At 33.8% G+C, this 17,969-nt stretch overlaps 2 protein-coding genes across 2 annotated transcripts; both read right to left on the reverse strand.

The window, feature by feature from the left end:
* Positions 1 to 271: 271 nt before the first annotated feature.
* LOC568656 (type-4 ice-structuring protein LS-12) lies at positions 272 to 6,173 on the reverse strand. Its single transcript, NM_001386349.1, has 4 exons — positions 6,098 to 6,173; positions 3,467 to 3,536; positions 3,120 to 3,246; positions 272 to 858 (listed from the first exon to the last, which is right to left on the reverse strand). Exons 2-4 carry the CDS (start codon positions 3,510 to 3,512, stop codon positions 642 to 644), a joined length of 390 nt encoding a protein of 129 aa, NP_001373278.1. The 5' UTR covers positions 3,513 to 3,536; positions 6,098 to 6,173; the 3' UTR covers positions 272 to 641.
* Positions 6,174 to 10,689: 4,516 nt separating this feature from the next.
* Positions 10,690 to 13,479, reverse strand: afp4 (antifreeze protein type IV). The gene is made up of 4 exons (NM_001045488.2): positions 13,449 to 13,479; positions 13,249 to 13,318; positions 11,118 to 11,244; positions 10,690 to 11,011 (listed from the first exon to the last, which is right to left on the reverse strand). Exons 2-4 carry the CDS (start codon positions 13,292 to 13,294, stop codon positions 10,792 to 10,794), a joined length of 393 nt encoding a protein of 130 aa, NP_001038953.1. The 5' UTR covers positions 13,295 to 13,318; positions 13,449 to 13,479; the 3' UTR covers positions 10,690 to 10,791.
* Positions 13,480 to 17,969: the final 4,490 nt, after the last annotated feature.

Consider the following 17,969-nt stretch of genomic DNA (forward strand, 5'->3'; position numbering starts at 1 on the left):
TACATTTGTGTGTCTAAATATCTGTTGTTGTGTCTTTTTAATGTCTAATTTTTTAGATATGGCACAAAACTTAAACGTCCCACAATTTTACACTATTATAAGTTAAAGTTTCTACATTTATACTTTTGAAATTATAATAGTTTATCTCTATAAATTATTCTTAACACATTGTACCTTCAATTTAATGTTGTTTCTTTATTTCATACAGTAGCATATTAGGACTAGGTAAATCAATAAATACCTTTTTGATGTAGATTTATTTACATAAACATTCCTGTTATAAACATTTTATTGGATACTCATATCTAGAGAATTAAAAACAATATTCATATTTTATCTGTTATGCAGTGTTTTAGGTTATGTATTAATAATTTTAAATATTTGTATTTGTATTTTTCACAATCAACTCCAAAATATCAGGATTTTTTTTCTTAGATGTTTCCCTTATTTCAGCAGTAGCACAAGAAAAACAAAATGGCTTCTTTATTTAATACTAGTGAGATAAAAAAAAACAATCATATTTTGTAAAAAAGGAAGGCAAGATTGTGCTGTGACCTTTAAATTATTATTTACTTCTCTTAAATATACATAATGACACAAAAGCAATGCATGTGAACTAAGGAATGGTGATTGCTTTGGGTTTACTGGGGAGGCAGGATGGTTTTAGTTTTGTCAGCCACAAATTTGAGGACGTCCTCGATGTGGGTCTGGACAATGTCAGCCAGCGGGGCGACCTGAGCCTGGACGGAGGCGGCAATAGGTTTAATCTGGTCCTCAATGTTGGAAAAGGGCTTCAGCTGCTCCTGGAGCTTCTCAACCATGGGCTGAAACTGGGCTCTGCTCTCCTCCAGGTAAGCACTGCATCACAAAGACAATACGCAGAGTTACAGTTAAGGTCAAAATGATTAGCCCTCCTGTGAATCTTGTTTTCTTTTTCAAATATTTCCCAAATGATGTTTAACAGAGCCAGGAATTTTTCACAGTATTTCCTATAATATTTTTTGGCTATTTTATTTCGGCTGAAATAAAAGCTTTTTATTTATTGATTTTTTTTTGTATAATAATTTTAAGGTCAATATGGGGCTAATAATTCTGATTTCAACTGTATGTGAGCTATAAAGAACTTTAAAGAAGATGGTAATGATATTTATTGAGTACACTCCCCCCAAAAAAGGATAAATATATAGGTTTTAAAGTGCCCATATTATGCTATATTGTGAAGTCGCTCATTTTGTTTTATGAGAGTCTTCCTAATGATAAACATTCATTTAAGGTAAATATTATTTTTTCATAATATTTACTGAAACCTCGAGTCTTTTCTTTCACTGTCTGAAATGGTTGATTCAAGGATAAAGTCTCTCTAAACCCCGCCTTCCTTAGAGCCTGCTCTGTTCTGATTAGTCAGGTGAGTCAGTCTGTAGGGATTGAATGCTTACAGAAAACTGTCCAAACACCTAGAAATGTTTCTGAATTTCATAATAAAAGTCTTGTTTTTTTTAATGAAAAACAAAATTCATCTAATCTCATCTTTAATGATGTTGGAATGTCAAAAGTAGACATTTTTTTCGCAGGTAGCCACTTTAAAACAATTCAATCGTTGAAACCTTTCAGACCTTTTTACATTCTCAAAAACCTGTATTATGCATTAGGTGGAGGATAATTTCTTAAAAAGCCTCATAAGGCCATTTTAAATCAAGATGCAGTTACTCAATACACTAAATGACATTTTATTTGAATAAAAAGTAATCAAATTTGAGTCTGTTTATAACACATGAAATATTTTTTTCTTGTTTTAATAACTTAATAACCAAAATTGAGAACTCTGTCAGCATTTACTCATCCTTTACTCATTTCAAACCTGGTTGTTTCTTTTTTTCTGTCAATTGATGGCATCCATGACAATCATAGTGTTTTTTTTTTCCTTACTTAAAACATCAGAGGTTTGACTCTAAAACTGTTGGGTTGTACTAACCCAACTTAATTTTTTTTTACTTAAATTTAAATGACACTTTTAATTATTGAGTTATGACAACCCAGCATATACTGCCAGCTGTATACTTTTCTGAAGTATGCTGATAATCAGCGATTTGATGGCATCCGTTTACTTTCATCGTGATTTTCTCTATCTTTTTACATAAGAGGTTACACTCTTAAAATTGCTTTGGGTCAAAAATGGATAAACCCAACAGTTAAATTAATTAAATGACACTTTTTAACCCAATTGTTGGGTTTGTTCAAACCCAGCATATTATACTGTCAACTGTATGCTTTTCTGAAGTAAAATCTGTGAGTGGGAATCCGTGAGTTGATGGCATCCGTTTACTTTCATAGTCATTTATTTATTTAATTTTACCTACTTTAGACATCAGAGGTTACACTCTAAAAATGTTGGGTCAAATATGGAAAAACCTAGCATTTGGGGTAATTCTTTTTATTAAATTTGTATCAGACTTTTAAAGCAATTGTTAGGTTTGCCCATATTTGACCCAACTTTGAGTTATGACAACTCAGTATATTACTCTGTCTACTGCATTTTTTTTAAAAGTAGGCTGGTAATCACCAAATAATGGCATCTATTAACTTTCATAGTGATTTTTCCATCTTTCCACATCAGAGGTTAGGTCAAGTATATTGGGTCAAATATGGGCAAATCCAACCATTGGGTTAATTTTGTTTTCACTTAAATTTAAAAGACACTTTTTATTGCAATTGTTGTGTTTGTCTATATTTCACCCAATGTTTATTTGTCTAGCACTTTTCACAGTAATTATAGTCTGAAAGCAGCTTTATATAAGGTGCACATTGTTCCATTACAATCAAATTCAGAAGAGTTAATGTTATTAGTTACCATTACATTGTTAGTTACTACTAACTTTAACTAATGAACTAGAGACTAATTGCTTTCAACAGTTAAAATTATTTATAAACAAGTTGATCTGCAGTTATTTAGATGTGAACTATCCCTTTATGATTGTTTAGATTTTCATACTGGAAAACAAGACAAAATACTGATGAAAACTTTGTTTTTGCGTTGCATAAATGTCTTCTTCATATCTGTTTAGATTGCAGATTTATTGCGCGAAGACGACGACAATGATGATGAATGATGATGGACTTACTTGGCTTTGTTGGCCAGCTCTGGACCCTCAACGTTCTTCAGATTGTCCACAAAATCCTGGAAGTACTTGGCGATCTTGTCCAGCTCAGCAGAAGCGTCTCTCTTGACCAGAGATGCTGACTCAGAGCCTGAACATGAACAGAAATGTTTGATCAATACAGTATTACATCAAGCTAAATCAGGTGAGAGACTCTCCGGCTTTTACTGGACTTTTCCACAGGGCACTTTGTTATGTTAAGTACTTTACAGAGTAAAAATAAAATACCCACTGTGCTAATCTCTAGATTATATCTCTTTAACCCGCAAAATACATCATCTAGACAGACAAAACATGGTTTAAAGACTCACGGATGGCCAGAGCAACAACAAGGATGGTGATGAGGGAGAGTTTCATGATTGTGGGATGAGCCAGGGTTGCCTGAAAACACAAAGACAATCATTAATATCAGTTTCTGGTCAGACTTTTACTCATAGTTTTCCATTACCAAACAACAGCAGAGTTTGACATACACTTCCTGACAAAAGTCTTGCTGTGTATCCAAATTTTAGGAACAACAAATCACAACTTTACTTCTAGTTTATCATTTGGTATCTGAAATGGCTTACAGTATTTGAAAGGCAAAGGACTCTAGATTACGCTTATTTCACCAAAATAAAATATGATCATGCCTTGATTTTTAGATTAGGACAGCAATCTCTGACTTTGCAGTACAGTGTACAGTATAGAATATAAAGTCATGGAGCAGTGGAAAAATAATTTATATTGTGTATGACTCCCATGAGCTTGGAGGACTGCATCTATACATCTCTGCATCTCAACATCTCAACAATGTTCATGTCTGGTGACTGGGCTGGCCAATCCTGAAGCACCTTGTCCTTTGCTTTCAGGAACTTTGATGTGGAAACTGAAGTATGACAAGGAGCGTTATCCTGTTTAAAGGCTTCACTAGGTTAATTGGGTTAACTAGTCAATTTAGGGTAATTAGGCAAGTCACTGTATAACAGTGGTTTGTTCTGTATGCAGTCAATATATATATATATATATATATATATATATATATATATATATATATATATATATATATATATGTATATATATATATATGTATATATTGAACTCAAAACCACTTAAAAATGTATATATTATTGTAGCCAAAATGAACCGAATAAAATCAAATGTTCACTATAAACTTTTAAAACTAAATTAAACTAGCAACAGTTATTAAAAAAAATAAATAAATAAATAATATTAGCAAAAACTGATATTTATCATTTTCAGTGTTAAAAATCACTCATTCTGCAGGAGAAAATCGAGCCTGCGACTGTTAGGGAAAGTTCCTGTAGATGCGCTTTTACACACATTTTTTGATTTGCCAAAAAAAGTAAGCTATAGGCATTTGCATACACAGCATTATCTCTTTAATATGAAGACAATTGTCTGAATTTTCCATAATTTTTGTTTATTGCAATTAGTTTATTTTGCATTACTAAGAGGTTTGAACAAGAATTAATGTAAGCTGTGCTTACACTAAACTTTGGTTGACACTGGATGTGTTAACTCGCATCTTGAACTCAAGCACCTTAAATACACCATCCGAGGCTCTACAAAAAAATTTATGAGGTTTGGCAGCCTTTTCTAACCTACATTAACTGCTCACTTGAATTTATTTTATTATTATTTTATTATATTATTATTTCTTTCTTCATGGCATGTATGTTTGTAGCTATGTACTGTGTTAATATGTTGTTCAATGTGTATGTTGTGGGAAAATTGAATACTATTCACACTTTTTAAAAAAAAAATAATTCAATAATAAACTCTGCTAAACTGCTATGTAAAAAATATAGCTGTTAATTAACAGTTTCATCATTGTTTGTGATTCACAAGTATTTTCTGTTTTATTTACGTTTGTGAATTGCATTATGGGATGTTGATTTCTGCTGTGTCGATGTTTAATGTTGAAACTCTACTGTTTAACAAAGTCACTTATTGGCATTTAGGGCTCTATTTTAACAATCTATGTGCAAAGTATAAAGCGCATGGCGCAAAAGAATTAAGGGTGTGTCAGAATCCACTTTAGCTATTTTTAGGATGGAAAAATACGGTTTGCATCCTGACGCATGGTCTAACGGGGTTGTGCTTATTCTCTTAATGAATGCATTTGCTATTTAGGAAACCTGTTTTTCTCAGAGGTTGTCAAGCTGACAAAAGATTGCTGCACTCTGATACAAGTTTTATTTATGGAGAAAATTTAAAAGCACTGCAGTGTTTGGGTGTTCTGTGTTTGTCTGTAATAATTAGTCCAACGAAATTATATGAAGATATGAAGCTGATCGGTCAGTTCTTGTTAAGTGTGGCATTCTGAAAAGTTAAGATTTTTTCAACTGGGTACACCTGGAATAAGAAAGTGCATCTTGCTGCTTGCGCCTTCATTATAAATACCAAACTCACCCGTGGAAATGACACGATATGTGAACAGCCACTATCATTATCGTATACATCAAATGATTAAAATAGGAATAATTTTTTCTTTCATTGCTCAGCGATTCCTCCATGTACCACTAAATGTAAGCCCCCGTTCCACTAGTGATACACGAACCACAGTTTGTGAACCACTGCTTTAGACTATTAATAAAAAAGTCAATTTTTCCAACTTTTCATGGTTAAAAGTTGTTGGAAGAATGATCAAGATCCCATAATGCAATTCACAAGCACAAATAAATGGAAAAATAAAAACATGAATCACAAAATATGGAAAACTGCTAATTTATGGATATTTTTACAGTGTAGAATTACTAAAACTGAAACTAAAAACGAAAATAGAATTGTGTTAACAACACTATCTAAAACTGAACTAAATTTCACAAGTATTTAAAAATGGCATCAAAATAAAGCCTAATCCAAAAAAAAAAAAAAAAGCCATAATAATCTTAGGCATTTGTAGGTGCAAAGGCACATAATATTAGCTGTGTCCTTACCTTGTGTCAATGTGACGATATAGGCGTGATGTGATGTGATGGTGTGTCCTCCAAAGACCCTCTGCTTTTATAATCCCGGGACTCTGAGATTGCCCCCGCTCAAAGGGTGACCAGTGCTGATGAAATCATCCACGCTCAACCTTTATGCTTTACCTGACACTGAAACGATTGAATCAAAGGTCAGGAGTTATCACGTCTTTGTGCATAATTAGTGCATTTTTTTTAAGGATGCTTCAGTCACCAGATGATGTCATCAATTGGAATGACGACACTACTGAATATATCACACTTTTGCCATTTGGCTTTTCTGTGTGGAGTTTGCATGTTCACCCCGTGTTGACGTGGGTTCCCCCTAGTTCAAACACTTGAACTATATATAGGTGAGTTGAATAAAATTAAATTGGCTTTAGTGCATGAGTGTGTGTGAGTGAATGTGAGTGTGTATGGGTGTTTCCCAGTACTGGAAGGGCATCTGCTGCGTAATAAAAAGGCTGGAATAGTTAGGGTTCATTCCGCTGTGGTGACCTCTGAAATAGAGACTAAGCCGAAGGAAAATGAATGAATAATCAATGCATCTTTGCCTGTTGAATTCTGTATTGATTTGATGGAGATTTTAGGTGTGTTTACTTTCCTAGTTTAGTTAAGTTAGTATTTTAGCTTTTCCTATGGGATTTTTTAAACTGCTCTTGTACATAATGTTTTAATCCAGTACTTTTAAGTAAAGTGATACTGGCACTGCTTGGTTCTTGAGTTTTACTATTTGTCATTAGAATATAAGAATGATTAGATGCTGGGTTGCTCTGTCAAAGAAAATCTAAGCACATTAGTTTACAATGAAACTAGTTTCGATTAGTGTATCGCAATTACAACAATTATTTTGAATTTAGACCAGTCCTGTAAAAAATGCTGGAAAACACACAATCGATTTGTGTTGGGACAACATGAAGGGTTATTATGTTAGCTTATTCATTTTTTCCAAATGTAGGTGGATTGAAAACAACAATTAAGTTGTCAGAAACAAAAACAAGATCTGTGGATTTTCACCTCACTTTAAATAAGCAATTTGAACAAACAGCAACATAAATTGTGCATAAACAGAAGAATTGTAGCAGTTCAAATGCAATTTAATTGTACAAAATTTGACTGTGCTTTGTGAAAAGTGATTTATGAGCATTATATATATATATATATATAATATATATATATTATATATATATATATATATATATATATATATATTATATATATATATATATATATATATATATATATATATATATATATATATATATATATATATATATATATATATAATATTTATATTTATGACACCATTTCTTGTCGCGCTTACCTGCTGACTGCTTACCTCCGTATGGACGGCTATCCCGCTGTTACTAGTTTGTCCAGTTAGCTCGCCATGTACGTTAATGGACTTGAGATGCAGAGATGACGGGAAAATCTGTAAAAATCAGGCAAGGGCTTTTCTTTTTCTGGATTCTTTTTTAAAACTGTCGGTTGGGTTTAGGGAAGTGGGTGGCTGGGTCCATTGGTGCATTTGAAAACACTATTGGTTGGGTTTTTGAAAAGAGGAGGGTGGGTCAGTCGATTGGTTGGTCAGTCAGTCAGTTGGTCGACAGCGGCCTCTGGTGGATTTACAAGAGAACAGCAGGCATGAATGGCACTTGCAAGAGAGATTTGAGATCTATAAAAGCATAGACAGCGGCCTCTGCTGGATTCACGAAAATAAAAACTGCAAAAAAACAGCTCCTGGGATGTATTTAGCACTCTCCAGAAATGTATGTAGAGGTACATTTTCAGAATGAGCCTGGGTTGAATAAACTCTCTCTCTCTCTCTCTCTCTCTAACCATTTTATGTGTCTGTAGCACAATCGGGGCTGGAATGGTGCCAGTGTTTTTGTATTGGATGAAGTGGTTTGATGTAATGAATGAATGAATTAAATTTTCAAGGACTTCAGAGAGGAGAAGCTCATCTTTAGAATGTTTCATTAACCAGAAAATATTGCACTTGTTGATTAGCGCAGAAACAAATGCTGGGTTCTGCTAACCCAATGTTTTATCAAATATGGACAAATCCAATGTTAAGTTATTTCTTTGTTTAAATATTTTTCAATTAAATTTAAATTAAACTTTTTAACCCAATGGTTGGGTTTGTCCATATTGGTTTAAGCTTTGAGTTTGAACAACATTTAAAAGTATAATGCAAATTGCAGACCATGTCATTTTCTTAAACAGATATCAATTGTTTATAGAGTTTTATCTTCCGAAGGTTGTTAATCTACAGTCTAAATCCACTGAACACACTGTACTTTTATCCTTTACTCATTTCCATTCTTGTCAAAATGTAAATACGACATCCTGACTAAAGTCCATGTTGTTGTTATAACTTAAGAGCCAATTGGCTGATCTCAGGCTAGCATACATGCTGCTTGATAAATGGGATGTTTTTTATATCAAATCATTGCAATACATCATAAACACACTGGTTTTACTGAAAATATTTTTACTGTTTGCATGTTTTCATGCCATTTTGTTATTTTGCTGCAGCTATTTACCTAACCATACAATGTAAAATCCAACAGTCATCTTGATCAAATGAAATGAGAGTAGTTAACTCAAAATTGACTAAAAAATTTTCGACTAATTTGAAAAGAGTTTTGAACTCAGTGTTGAAGCTAATGAGTTAATTAAATAGTTCATTACTTCAGCTTAAATGGCGTAAGTTCACAGTATTCATATAGATTCGTTTTTTAACTCAAATGGTTTGAGTTACCTTAACTTATTGGGTTTTACAGTACTCAGTTTTACTGTGGTCAAATTGTTAGTTTACTTGAATTAATAAAGTTCACAGTACTCATTAGGATTAGTTTTTGAACTTAAATGGTTTGTTGCAATCAGTTTCCTCAAATGGTTTGAGTAACATTAACCTATTGGGTTTTACAGTGTAATAATTTGTATTTTTCTTACATGAAAACACACATTTACAATAAATTCTATTCACCCTAAATTTTGTTGTGCTGTTTTTTAGTATATTATTTGGTCCCACTTTATTTTAATGTACAGTTCATGTCACTAACAAGCCATTACCTAGGACTTTTAGCTCAATAAACTACAAACTAGCTGCATATTAATAGTTATTACAGTAGTAGATAGGTCTAAAATAAGATCAGCACTTTTAGTAGTATAGATTATCATAAAACTGACGTACATTAAATATTAAGTATTTAGCATTTATAAAACTCTCTTTTTTACGTAGTGAATGGCAAAAAGGGGGTAGTTGTCTAAAAATCTAAAAACCTTTCATTTTCGTTTATTAATACTAGTCATTTCCCCCATAAATAAATGATTAGTAAATCCTTAAACAATTGCAGAAAGCAGCTTAGCATGTGAACATTAAAAAAAAAAAAAAAAACGTACACGTTGTACTTTTAATATCAATTCCCATATAACTACAACATTGTGTTTAGTATTTCTAAAACTCTTTGTCATTACTCAACATTTCTTCATTTATAAGCTTATACTGTATACACAACCTGACAAAATTATTGTCGATTCCAGTTGTAAGAGCAACATAATAACTTGACTTCTAGTTGATCATTTGGTAAAGTGGCAGAAAGTAGATTTTTCTGACAAATCATTTGTTGAACTGCATCCCAATCATCACACATACTGCAGAATACGTATTGGAACCAACATGGACCCAAGATTCTCACAGAAACCAATGAAGTTTGGTGAAGGAAAAATCATGGTTTGGGGTAACATTCAGTATGGGGGTGTGTGGGAGATCTGCAGAGTGGATGGCAACATCAACAGCCTGAGATATCAAGACATTTGTGCTGCCCGTTACATTACAAACCACAGGAGAAGGCAAATTCTTCAGCAGGATAGCGCTCCTTCTCATACTTCAGCCTCCACATCAAAGATCCTGAAAGCAAAGAAGGTCAGGGTGCTCCAGGATTGACCAGCCCTGTCACCAGACATGAACATTATTGAGCATGTCTGGGGCAAGATGGAGGAGGCATTGAAGGTGAATCCAAAGAATGTTGATGAACTCTGGGAGTCCTGCAAGAACGCTTTCTTTGCCATTCCAGATGACTTTATTAATTAGTTATTTGAGTCTTGCAGAGATGTATGGATTCAGTCCTCCAAGCTCATGGGAGTCATACACAATATTCATTCTTTTTCCACTGCAGCATCACTTTATATTCTATAATGTACATTATTTCTGTTACGTGACAAGACTTTTGTCTAAGCAAAGTCAGATCTTACTGTCATAATGAAGTCATTAAAAATCAAGGCATGATCATATATTATTTTGGTGAAATAAGCGTAATCTAGAGTCCTTTGCCTTTCATATAAGCCACTTTTAAAATGAACTGATCAACTAGAAGTCAAGTTATCATTTGTTGTTCCTAAAACTTTGAGAGTGGACAAGACTTTTGTCAGGCAGTGTATTTTTATATAAATAAATATAAAATATATTTGCAAAGTGAATGGTAATGAGGTAGTTGCCAGAAATATATATCCTTTTTGTAACAGAGCGTAATACATTTTTAAAAAGCATTGCAAAGTTATCACTTTTTAATCATTTTTTTATTTAAACAAAACCATCAGCATACAAATAAAAATACTGTGACAAAATGCAAGAGAACTGTGTATTGGAGATTCCTGTGGGTTTACTGAGGTGGCAGCATGGCTTTGGCCTGGTCAGCAACAAATTTGATCATGTCCTCAACGTGGGTCTGGACCATACCGGCCAGCGGCGCAACCTGAGACTGGACGGAGGCAGCCAGAGGCTTGATCTGCTCTTCAATGTTGCCGGAGAAGGGCTTCAGCTGCTCCTGGAGCTTCTCAACCATGGGCTGAAACTGAGCTCTGCTCTGCTCCAGGTAAGCACTGTGCCATGAACAAACAAAAACAAGAGAATTAATGAATCAAATCAATTGAAATGAATCATAACTATGTCGATCATTTAGTTTCAAAGTTGAGATGATGGACTTACTTGGCCTTGTTGGCCAGCTCAGCACCCTCAACGTTCTTCAGATTGTCCACTAAATCCTGGAAGTACTTGGCGATCTTGTCCAGCTCAGCAGGAGCGTCTCTCTTGACCAGAGATGCTGACTCAGAGCCTGAACATGAACAGAAATGTTTGATCAATACAGTACATCAAGCCAAATCAGGTGAGAGACTCTCTGGCTTTTACTGGACTTTACACAGGCAACTTTGTTATGTTAAGTACTTTACAGAGTATAGATAAAATACTCCCTCTAAAAAGTGATTAGTTACTTAAAGCGAATAAACCAACTGCCTTAAAACAAATTGACTTTTCAAAAGTAAACCCATTGTAACTTGGAACTGTTAAGTTGACTTCATTTTAATAATTATGCTAATTATCCTTACTTTTTAAAAGTATTTTACTGTGTTATTTTGCTAATACAGAAAAGTTGGGGGAAAACAAATATAATAAAGGTGTATTGAAAAAAAGTATTAGTTTACTTTTATTTTAAAAAGTGAGTACAGTTGGCAGAGTTATAAAAATTAAGTCAACCTAACAGTTCCAAGTTACAATGAGTTTACTTTAATTTTGTAAAGTCAACTTGTTGCTTTTAAGGCAGTTGGTTTACTTGTTTTAAGTAACTAATCTTTTACAGTGTAGTGTAAATTATAATTCTTATGTAGTGTATTTATTATTTGCTGCGTGTTCAAAATACTTCTAAAACGAGCTAAACAACACAATTCTTGAGATTTATTTGGGACAGCTTAATTGTTTTCTGTTTAACCAATTTAAATTTGTTAAGTTAACTTAATCATTTTGTGTTGGGATAAAATGTATGAATTGTGTGGAACCCTGCAATTTTCTACATTGTACACTAAAAATACACACAATGGATTTGTGTTGAGACAACATCAGGGTGTCTGCGGGGTCTTAAAAAGTATAAACAGTTGATGAATCCATTGTGAGAAAATTAAGGCCCTTAAAAGTTATTAAAAAGTCTTAATTGCATGTTTACAAGGTCTAAAATTTTGTATAAGCGTTGTCTAAAGTGTTGGACTCCAAAAAGGCATAAGTATAATTATTTTCACGAAACGAAAGCTAAACAGAAAGCAAAATGAGAAAATTTAAGTTTGCGTACTCCTGGTTGGAAAAAGACTAGCTTAAACAGTGGCTGAAGCCTGTCACTGAAAACAACAACGTTATTTATTATTTTAAAGCTTTGTTTCTGCCGAACTTATCAGAGAACTGTTGCATGGTTGTGCTCCATTGATGTATTTAACAACTACTGTTTATTAACTTGAAGGTTTGTTACTGATTAGAACGTGAAGTGGCGATGAGGTTAAAATATTCTGAGAAGGTCTTTAAAAAGTCTTAAAAGGGTATTAAAATTACCTTTAGGATTCCTGCATATACCCTGAACATGAAGGAGTTAAGTTCACTTATTAGTGTTTACAATTTTAAGTGAATTGAACCTAAAACAATTAAGTTATCCCCCACAAAACCTGCAGAATTGTGTTGTTTCAGCTCATTTAAAATAAGTAGTTTACATAAGCCATTTTTGAGTGTGTGCTAATCTCTAGTTTATATCTGAAGAGTTCAGATGCAAATCCTCTAAGTCCTCTATTTTAAAATTTCTTCTAAAATTAGCAATTTTCTCAGTTTATGTTTAGTTTATTTACTTTTAAATGCAGTGAAAATAACATATTCTTTGTTATATTGGTAAAATTGCTAAACCTACATGCAAGAGCCTGAGAAAAATACTCATTTTAGAAGAAGCTTTCACTTAGAAATTCTCTTTAACCCACAAATTGCATCATTTAGAGCAGTGTTTCTCAACCACGTTCCTGGAGGACCACCAGCACTGCACATTTTTCATGTCTCCTTAACCAAACACACCTAATTCAGGTCATCAGCTCATTAGCAGAGCCCAAAGGACCTGTAATGAGTGTGACAGATAAAAGCGACATCTAAAACATTCGCAGTGTTGGTGATCCTCCAGGAACGTGGTTGAGAAACACTGATCTAGACAGACAAAACCATAAAAAACAAAATACCCACTATGCTTCTCTCTAGTTTACATTTCTTTAACCCACAATGTACATCATCTAGAGAGACAAAATGTGGTTTAAAGACTCACCGATGGCCAGAGCAACAACAATGACGGCGATGAGGGAGAATTTCATGATTGCGGGTTGAGCAAGAGTTGCCTGAAAACACAAAAACAATCATTTCTATCAGTTTCTGGTCAAAATTTCCTCTTGTAAGCCTCTATTTTCAATTAGAATCAATAGCAGAGCTTAACATGACCATAAAGGTTTAACATAGCTGTAATCTTACCTTGCGTCCAGAGATTGTTAGACCTGATGGTGCTTTTTCCAAAGAGTCCTGAGTTTTTATAGTCCCAGCAGAAGTTCAAAGGGTGATCTGGCCTGATGAAATCATCTACACACACTGAACCTCTATAGGCTGACGCTGAAGTGATTCAATCAAAGTTCAGCAGTAATCTCTTTTAGTCTTTGAGCTCAAACGATGCATTGGGCTGTTACAATAAACCTTATGACATCAGTTTTATATGAGGATACTTATTCAGCATCAAATAAATCAAATAATAATAATCCAAAGCATTGTTTTCATGGGGAATCATTTGTTTTATTCTGTAAATGAGGTAAGTATGTATGTGTAGTGTGTGTACTTGTGTAATCTTGATGGTTTCAGCATGTATTAGGATTTACTGTTAAGTGTTGGTATGATTTATATATTTTTATACTTATTTACTGTGCTGCAGCGTCAAATAAATAAAATAATAATAATACAACCCATGTTTCATGAGGAATCTTTTATTTTAGACTATATTCAGTAAGTTTTTATGTGTATAGTGAATACTTATCAAATATTGACAGTTTCAGCATGTATTAGTATTTACCACCATGTATTGGTATGATTTATATATTTTTATTCTTATTTACTGTGCTAAAGCATCTAATGATGAAGGTGAATTTTGTGTGTTAATACAATAGGATTAAATTAATAATAACAATAATAATAATAATAATAATAATAATATTAATATTACAAACCATTGTTTTCATAGGGAATCATTTAATTTATACTGTAAATTTAGAAAGTATGTATGTGTACAGGGCGTACTTATCTAAACTTGATGGTTAAAGCATGTTAGGATTTACTGTTGAGTTTTGGTATGATCTATTTTATACTTACTGTGCTGCAGCATCTAGTAACGAAGGTGAAATTAGTGTATTAATACAATGAGAGTTGAACAAATAAGTAATATTTATATAATTATATTTATTATTATAAATATAAGGGTGGCGCAGTAGGTAGTGCTGTCACCTCTCAGCAAGAAGGTGGCTGGTTTGAGCCTCGGCTGGGTCAGTTGGCATGGAGTTTGCATGTTCTCCCTGCGTTCGCGTAAGTTTCCTCCGGGTGCTCCGGTGTTCCCCGCAGTCCAAAGCAGCGGGCATCCACTGCGTAAAAACGTGCTGAATAAGTTGGCTGTTCATCCCCCTGTGTCGACCCCAGATTAATAAAGGGACTAAGCAAAAAGAAAATGAATGAATGAATGAATTATAAATATAAATTAAAATAATTTATATAATATTTAATATAAGATTTATTTGATTTATCAGGATTTTTGGGGGGGTTGGGATTTAGTTAGAGAAAACTAAGTTATGTAATTAATTTATAGAAAATGACATGAAATTATATGAATTTATATATATATTTGATTAAACTACATTTATTTTTTTAATTAAATTTTACATCTTACAATACAGTACTGAATTGAGCAAAAAAAAATTGAAAATACTACAAATGTAAGGACATTAAAAATATTTAATTTGATATTTCCTTTATATGTTTTTGATTGGCATAGTCTCTTATTTATCAGGGGTCGCCACAGCGGAAAGAACCGCCAACTATTCCAGCACAAATTATAACAATATTGGCTCATTCTGAAAACGTAGCCCTATATACGTTTCTAGAGATCGCAAATTATGTAGCCAAAAGTACATATGGCTGCATTTCGTCTTTAAAACGAACGCTACTTGGTGGTATGATGCCGTGCCTTTTTGCACTTACCAGCTGACCGCTTATCTCCGTGTGGACGGCTTTTCCGCTGTTACCAGTTTGTCTAGTTAGCTCACCATGTATGACTTCAGACACAGAGAGGAGATGACCACGACGATGGGGTTCGAGTCTGGTGAAGAACGGTTCCAAAAAGCAGATAAGAAAAACAGAAGCCAAAAAATAAAATAAACAAGTAAATAAATGGGTGAGAATGTGGTAATGTGATAAAAATCAGGCGAGGGCTTTTCTTCTGATTTGCTTTTTAAATTTTTCAGTTGGGTTTAGGAAAGTGGGTGGGCGTTGGTCAATCTGTGCTTTTTAAAATACTATTAGTTGGGTTTAGGGAAGGGGGAAGGTGAATCAGTCGATCGGTCAGTCATTCAGTCAGTCAAACAGTCAGTCGACAGCGGCTTCAGGTGGATTTAGGAGAGAACAGCAGGCACGAATGGCGAGAGAAATCTGAGATCTCAAAAGGCGTACACAGCGGCCTCTGGTAGATTTGCGACAACAAAAACTGCGGAAAAAACATAGCTCCTGGGATGTATTTGGCGCTCTCCAGAAATGTATGTAAAGGTACTTTTTCAGAATGAGCCTGTGTTGTGTTTTACGCAGCGGATGCCCTTCCAGCCATAACACATTGCTGGGAAATAAAATGTAGAGAAAATCACCTATTATTCAGATATGTGTTTTACACGTTTATAATTTTGTTTGTCGCTATATTATCTGGATCTTTAAACATAAAGATATATCTTTCATTTAAATCAGGGTGTCTGCGGGGTCTTAAAACTTAATAAAAGTTGATAAATCAATGTAAAGAAATTTAAGGCCCTAAAAAGGTCAATTTTATATCTTTTTGATTACACAGTGTATGGTTGTATGCTAAAGTTTGCCTGAATTAAATGTGCGAATATAAGGATATTTATGAAAATGAGTAGTTTATGAAATTAATGAAAACCTGCTAAATTAGCTACATTTCATAGATTTTTATTCAGTATATTAAAAATGTTTTAGTTTTGGATTAATTTCTTACATTAATATTTAATAAACATTCTGTAAGTTATCTCACCACTGAAAAATGGTTATGGGTCTTAAAATGTATAGAAAGTTTTTTTAAAAAGGTCTTAAAGGTATTGAATTTCACTCTCTGATTCCTGTTTATCTGTAAATGAGAAATCCTTTTAAGGGGAATAATTATGTTTTGGCATGTAAATGGAGTCTGGCCAAACGAAATAAATAATAAAGATATCTGTAGCCTATTTGTTTGACAATATAGGTTTATGAATGAAGAAATATAATGACAATCAAAAAGCATAATTGTCTTTCTTTCTTTTCTTATTTTTAACCCAAAACCCTTGTTTTTTGACCTGCTGAAGTCCTTTTCTCTCATATATGCTTTAGTTTGCACGTCAGCTCTGACCAGCTCAGCTTTTCTATCACAAACTGATTGGCTTTATCTGTGGATCGAGGAACATCTATACAGTCAGGGATTCTTGGTTATCTTGTACCAGTTTGACTAATTAAAGGATTATTAGAGTTCAGAGCTTAAAAGACGTACTGAACTTTGCACTTTGATGGACAGCTGATGCAAATTTTACATTTACTCTCTATTTACTGAGCCTCATGTGATGACAAACTTTTATGAGGCCTTTTCTAAATAAAAAAAAACTATATTTTGAAGAATGTTGGAAACTGGCAGTCACTGACATCAATAAGATAGTCAAAAGTTGCTGTGGTTTCCAGCATTACAGTATATACTAAAATATCTTCTATTAAATTTGTTAAATAGAAAATATTAAATATTAAATTATAAAGTTTGTTTTATATTCGTTGATTTTTGAACAGAGACAGCTTGTGACGGTGGCTAAATTCAAATTCCTTGAATGTTTGGTCTGAATTTACATGCAAGTATGACTTCAAAACAAAATTAGCATTATTTATTTGACTATGAACAATAGTGGGGCGGCACGGTGGCTCAGTGGTTAGCACTGTCGCCTCACAGTAAGAAAGGCAAGACAGTGCAAGTTTATTTGTATAGCACATTTCATATACAGTCACTATTCAAAGTGATTTACATAAACAGAAATAAAAGAGACAAGCATAAGAAAAATAAAAACAAAAATAAAAATGATTTTAAAAAAGGTTATAAAAGAATGAAAAAGAAGAGAACAACAATAGTACGATCTGTCGGACGGAGCACAGTGCTCATTCAGTAGGGGCACAGCTAAACAGATGTGTTTTCAGTCTTGATTTAAGTGTGCCTAATGGTGGAGCACATCTGATCATTTCTGGAAGCTGATTCCGGTATGGAAATAGGACCAGCAGCAATCGCAAAGGCCTACATAGGATTGTGCGAACTGCTGGATGCATAGTAGGAGGTGAGCTTTCCTCCCTCCATGGACATCTACACCAGGCGATGCATGAAGAAAGCAAAGAGAATCATCAGCGACTCCAGCCACCCAAGCCATGGACTTTTCTCTCTGCTACCCTCAGGCAGACGGTTCCGCAGCATCCAGTCACGCACTAGCCGGCTTAAGGAAAGTTTCTTCAGGCTGATGAACACTTAACACATCCCACAGAGGGGAAGTATGGGGAGTATGCTGTTGTATTTTGCACAGTTGTATTTGTACTGTCTGTATTTTGCACTTTCGTTGTATTTTGCACTATCTGTATTTTGTACTGTCTGGAGCCAGCACCTAAGCTTTTCACTCATCATAGCACACGTGGTGCTGATGATTTGACTATAAAAGTGATTTGATTTGATTTGATTTGATG

Source organism: Danio rerio, chromosome 16, assembly GCF_049306965.1.
Source record: "Danio rerio strain Tuebingen ecotype United States chromosome 16, GRCz12tu, whole genome shotgun sequence".
NCBI lineage: Eukaryota > Metazoa > Chordata > Actinopteri > Cypriniformes > Danionidae > Danio > Danio rerio.

Excerpts from the sequence above, each read along its gene's own strand:
- LOC568656 (NM_001386349.1), bottom strand. The coding sequence starts at position 3,512 with ATGAAACTCTCCCTCATCACCATCCTTGTTGTTGCTCTGGCCATCC. Across the intron at positions 3,247-3,466 it reads TGTTGTTGCTCTGGCCATCC|GCTCTGAGTCAGCATCTCTG; the intron begins GTGAGTCTTTAA and ends GTTCATGTTCAG. Across the intron at positions 859-3,119 it reads GAGCTGGCCAACAAAGCCAA|TGCTTACCTGGAGGAGAGCA; the intron begins GTAAGTCCATCA and ends TTTGTGATGCAG.
- afp4 (NM_001045488.2), bottom strand. The coding sequence starts at position 13,294 with ATGAAATTCTCCCTCATCGCCGTCATTGTTGTTGCTCTGGCCATCG. Across the intron at positions 11,245-13,248 it reads TGTTGTTGCTCTGGCCATCG|GCTCTGAGTCAGCATCTCTG; the intron begins GTGAGTCTTTAA and ends GTTCATGTTCAG. Across the intron at positions 11,012-11,117 it reads GAGCTGGCCAACAAGGCCAA|TGCTTACCTGGAGCAGAGCA; the intron begins GTAAGTCCATCA and ends TTCATGGCACAG.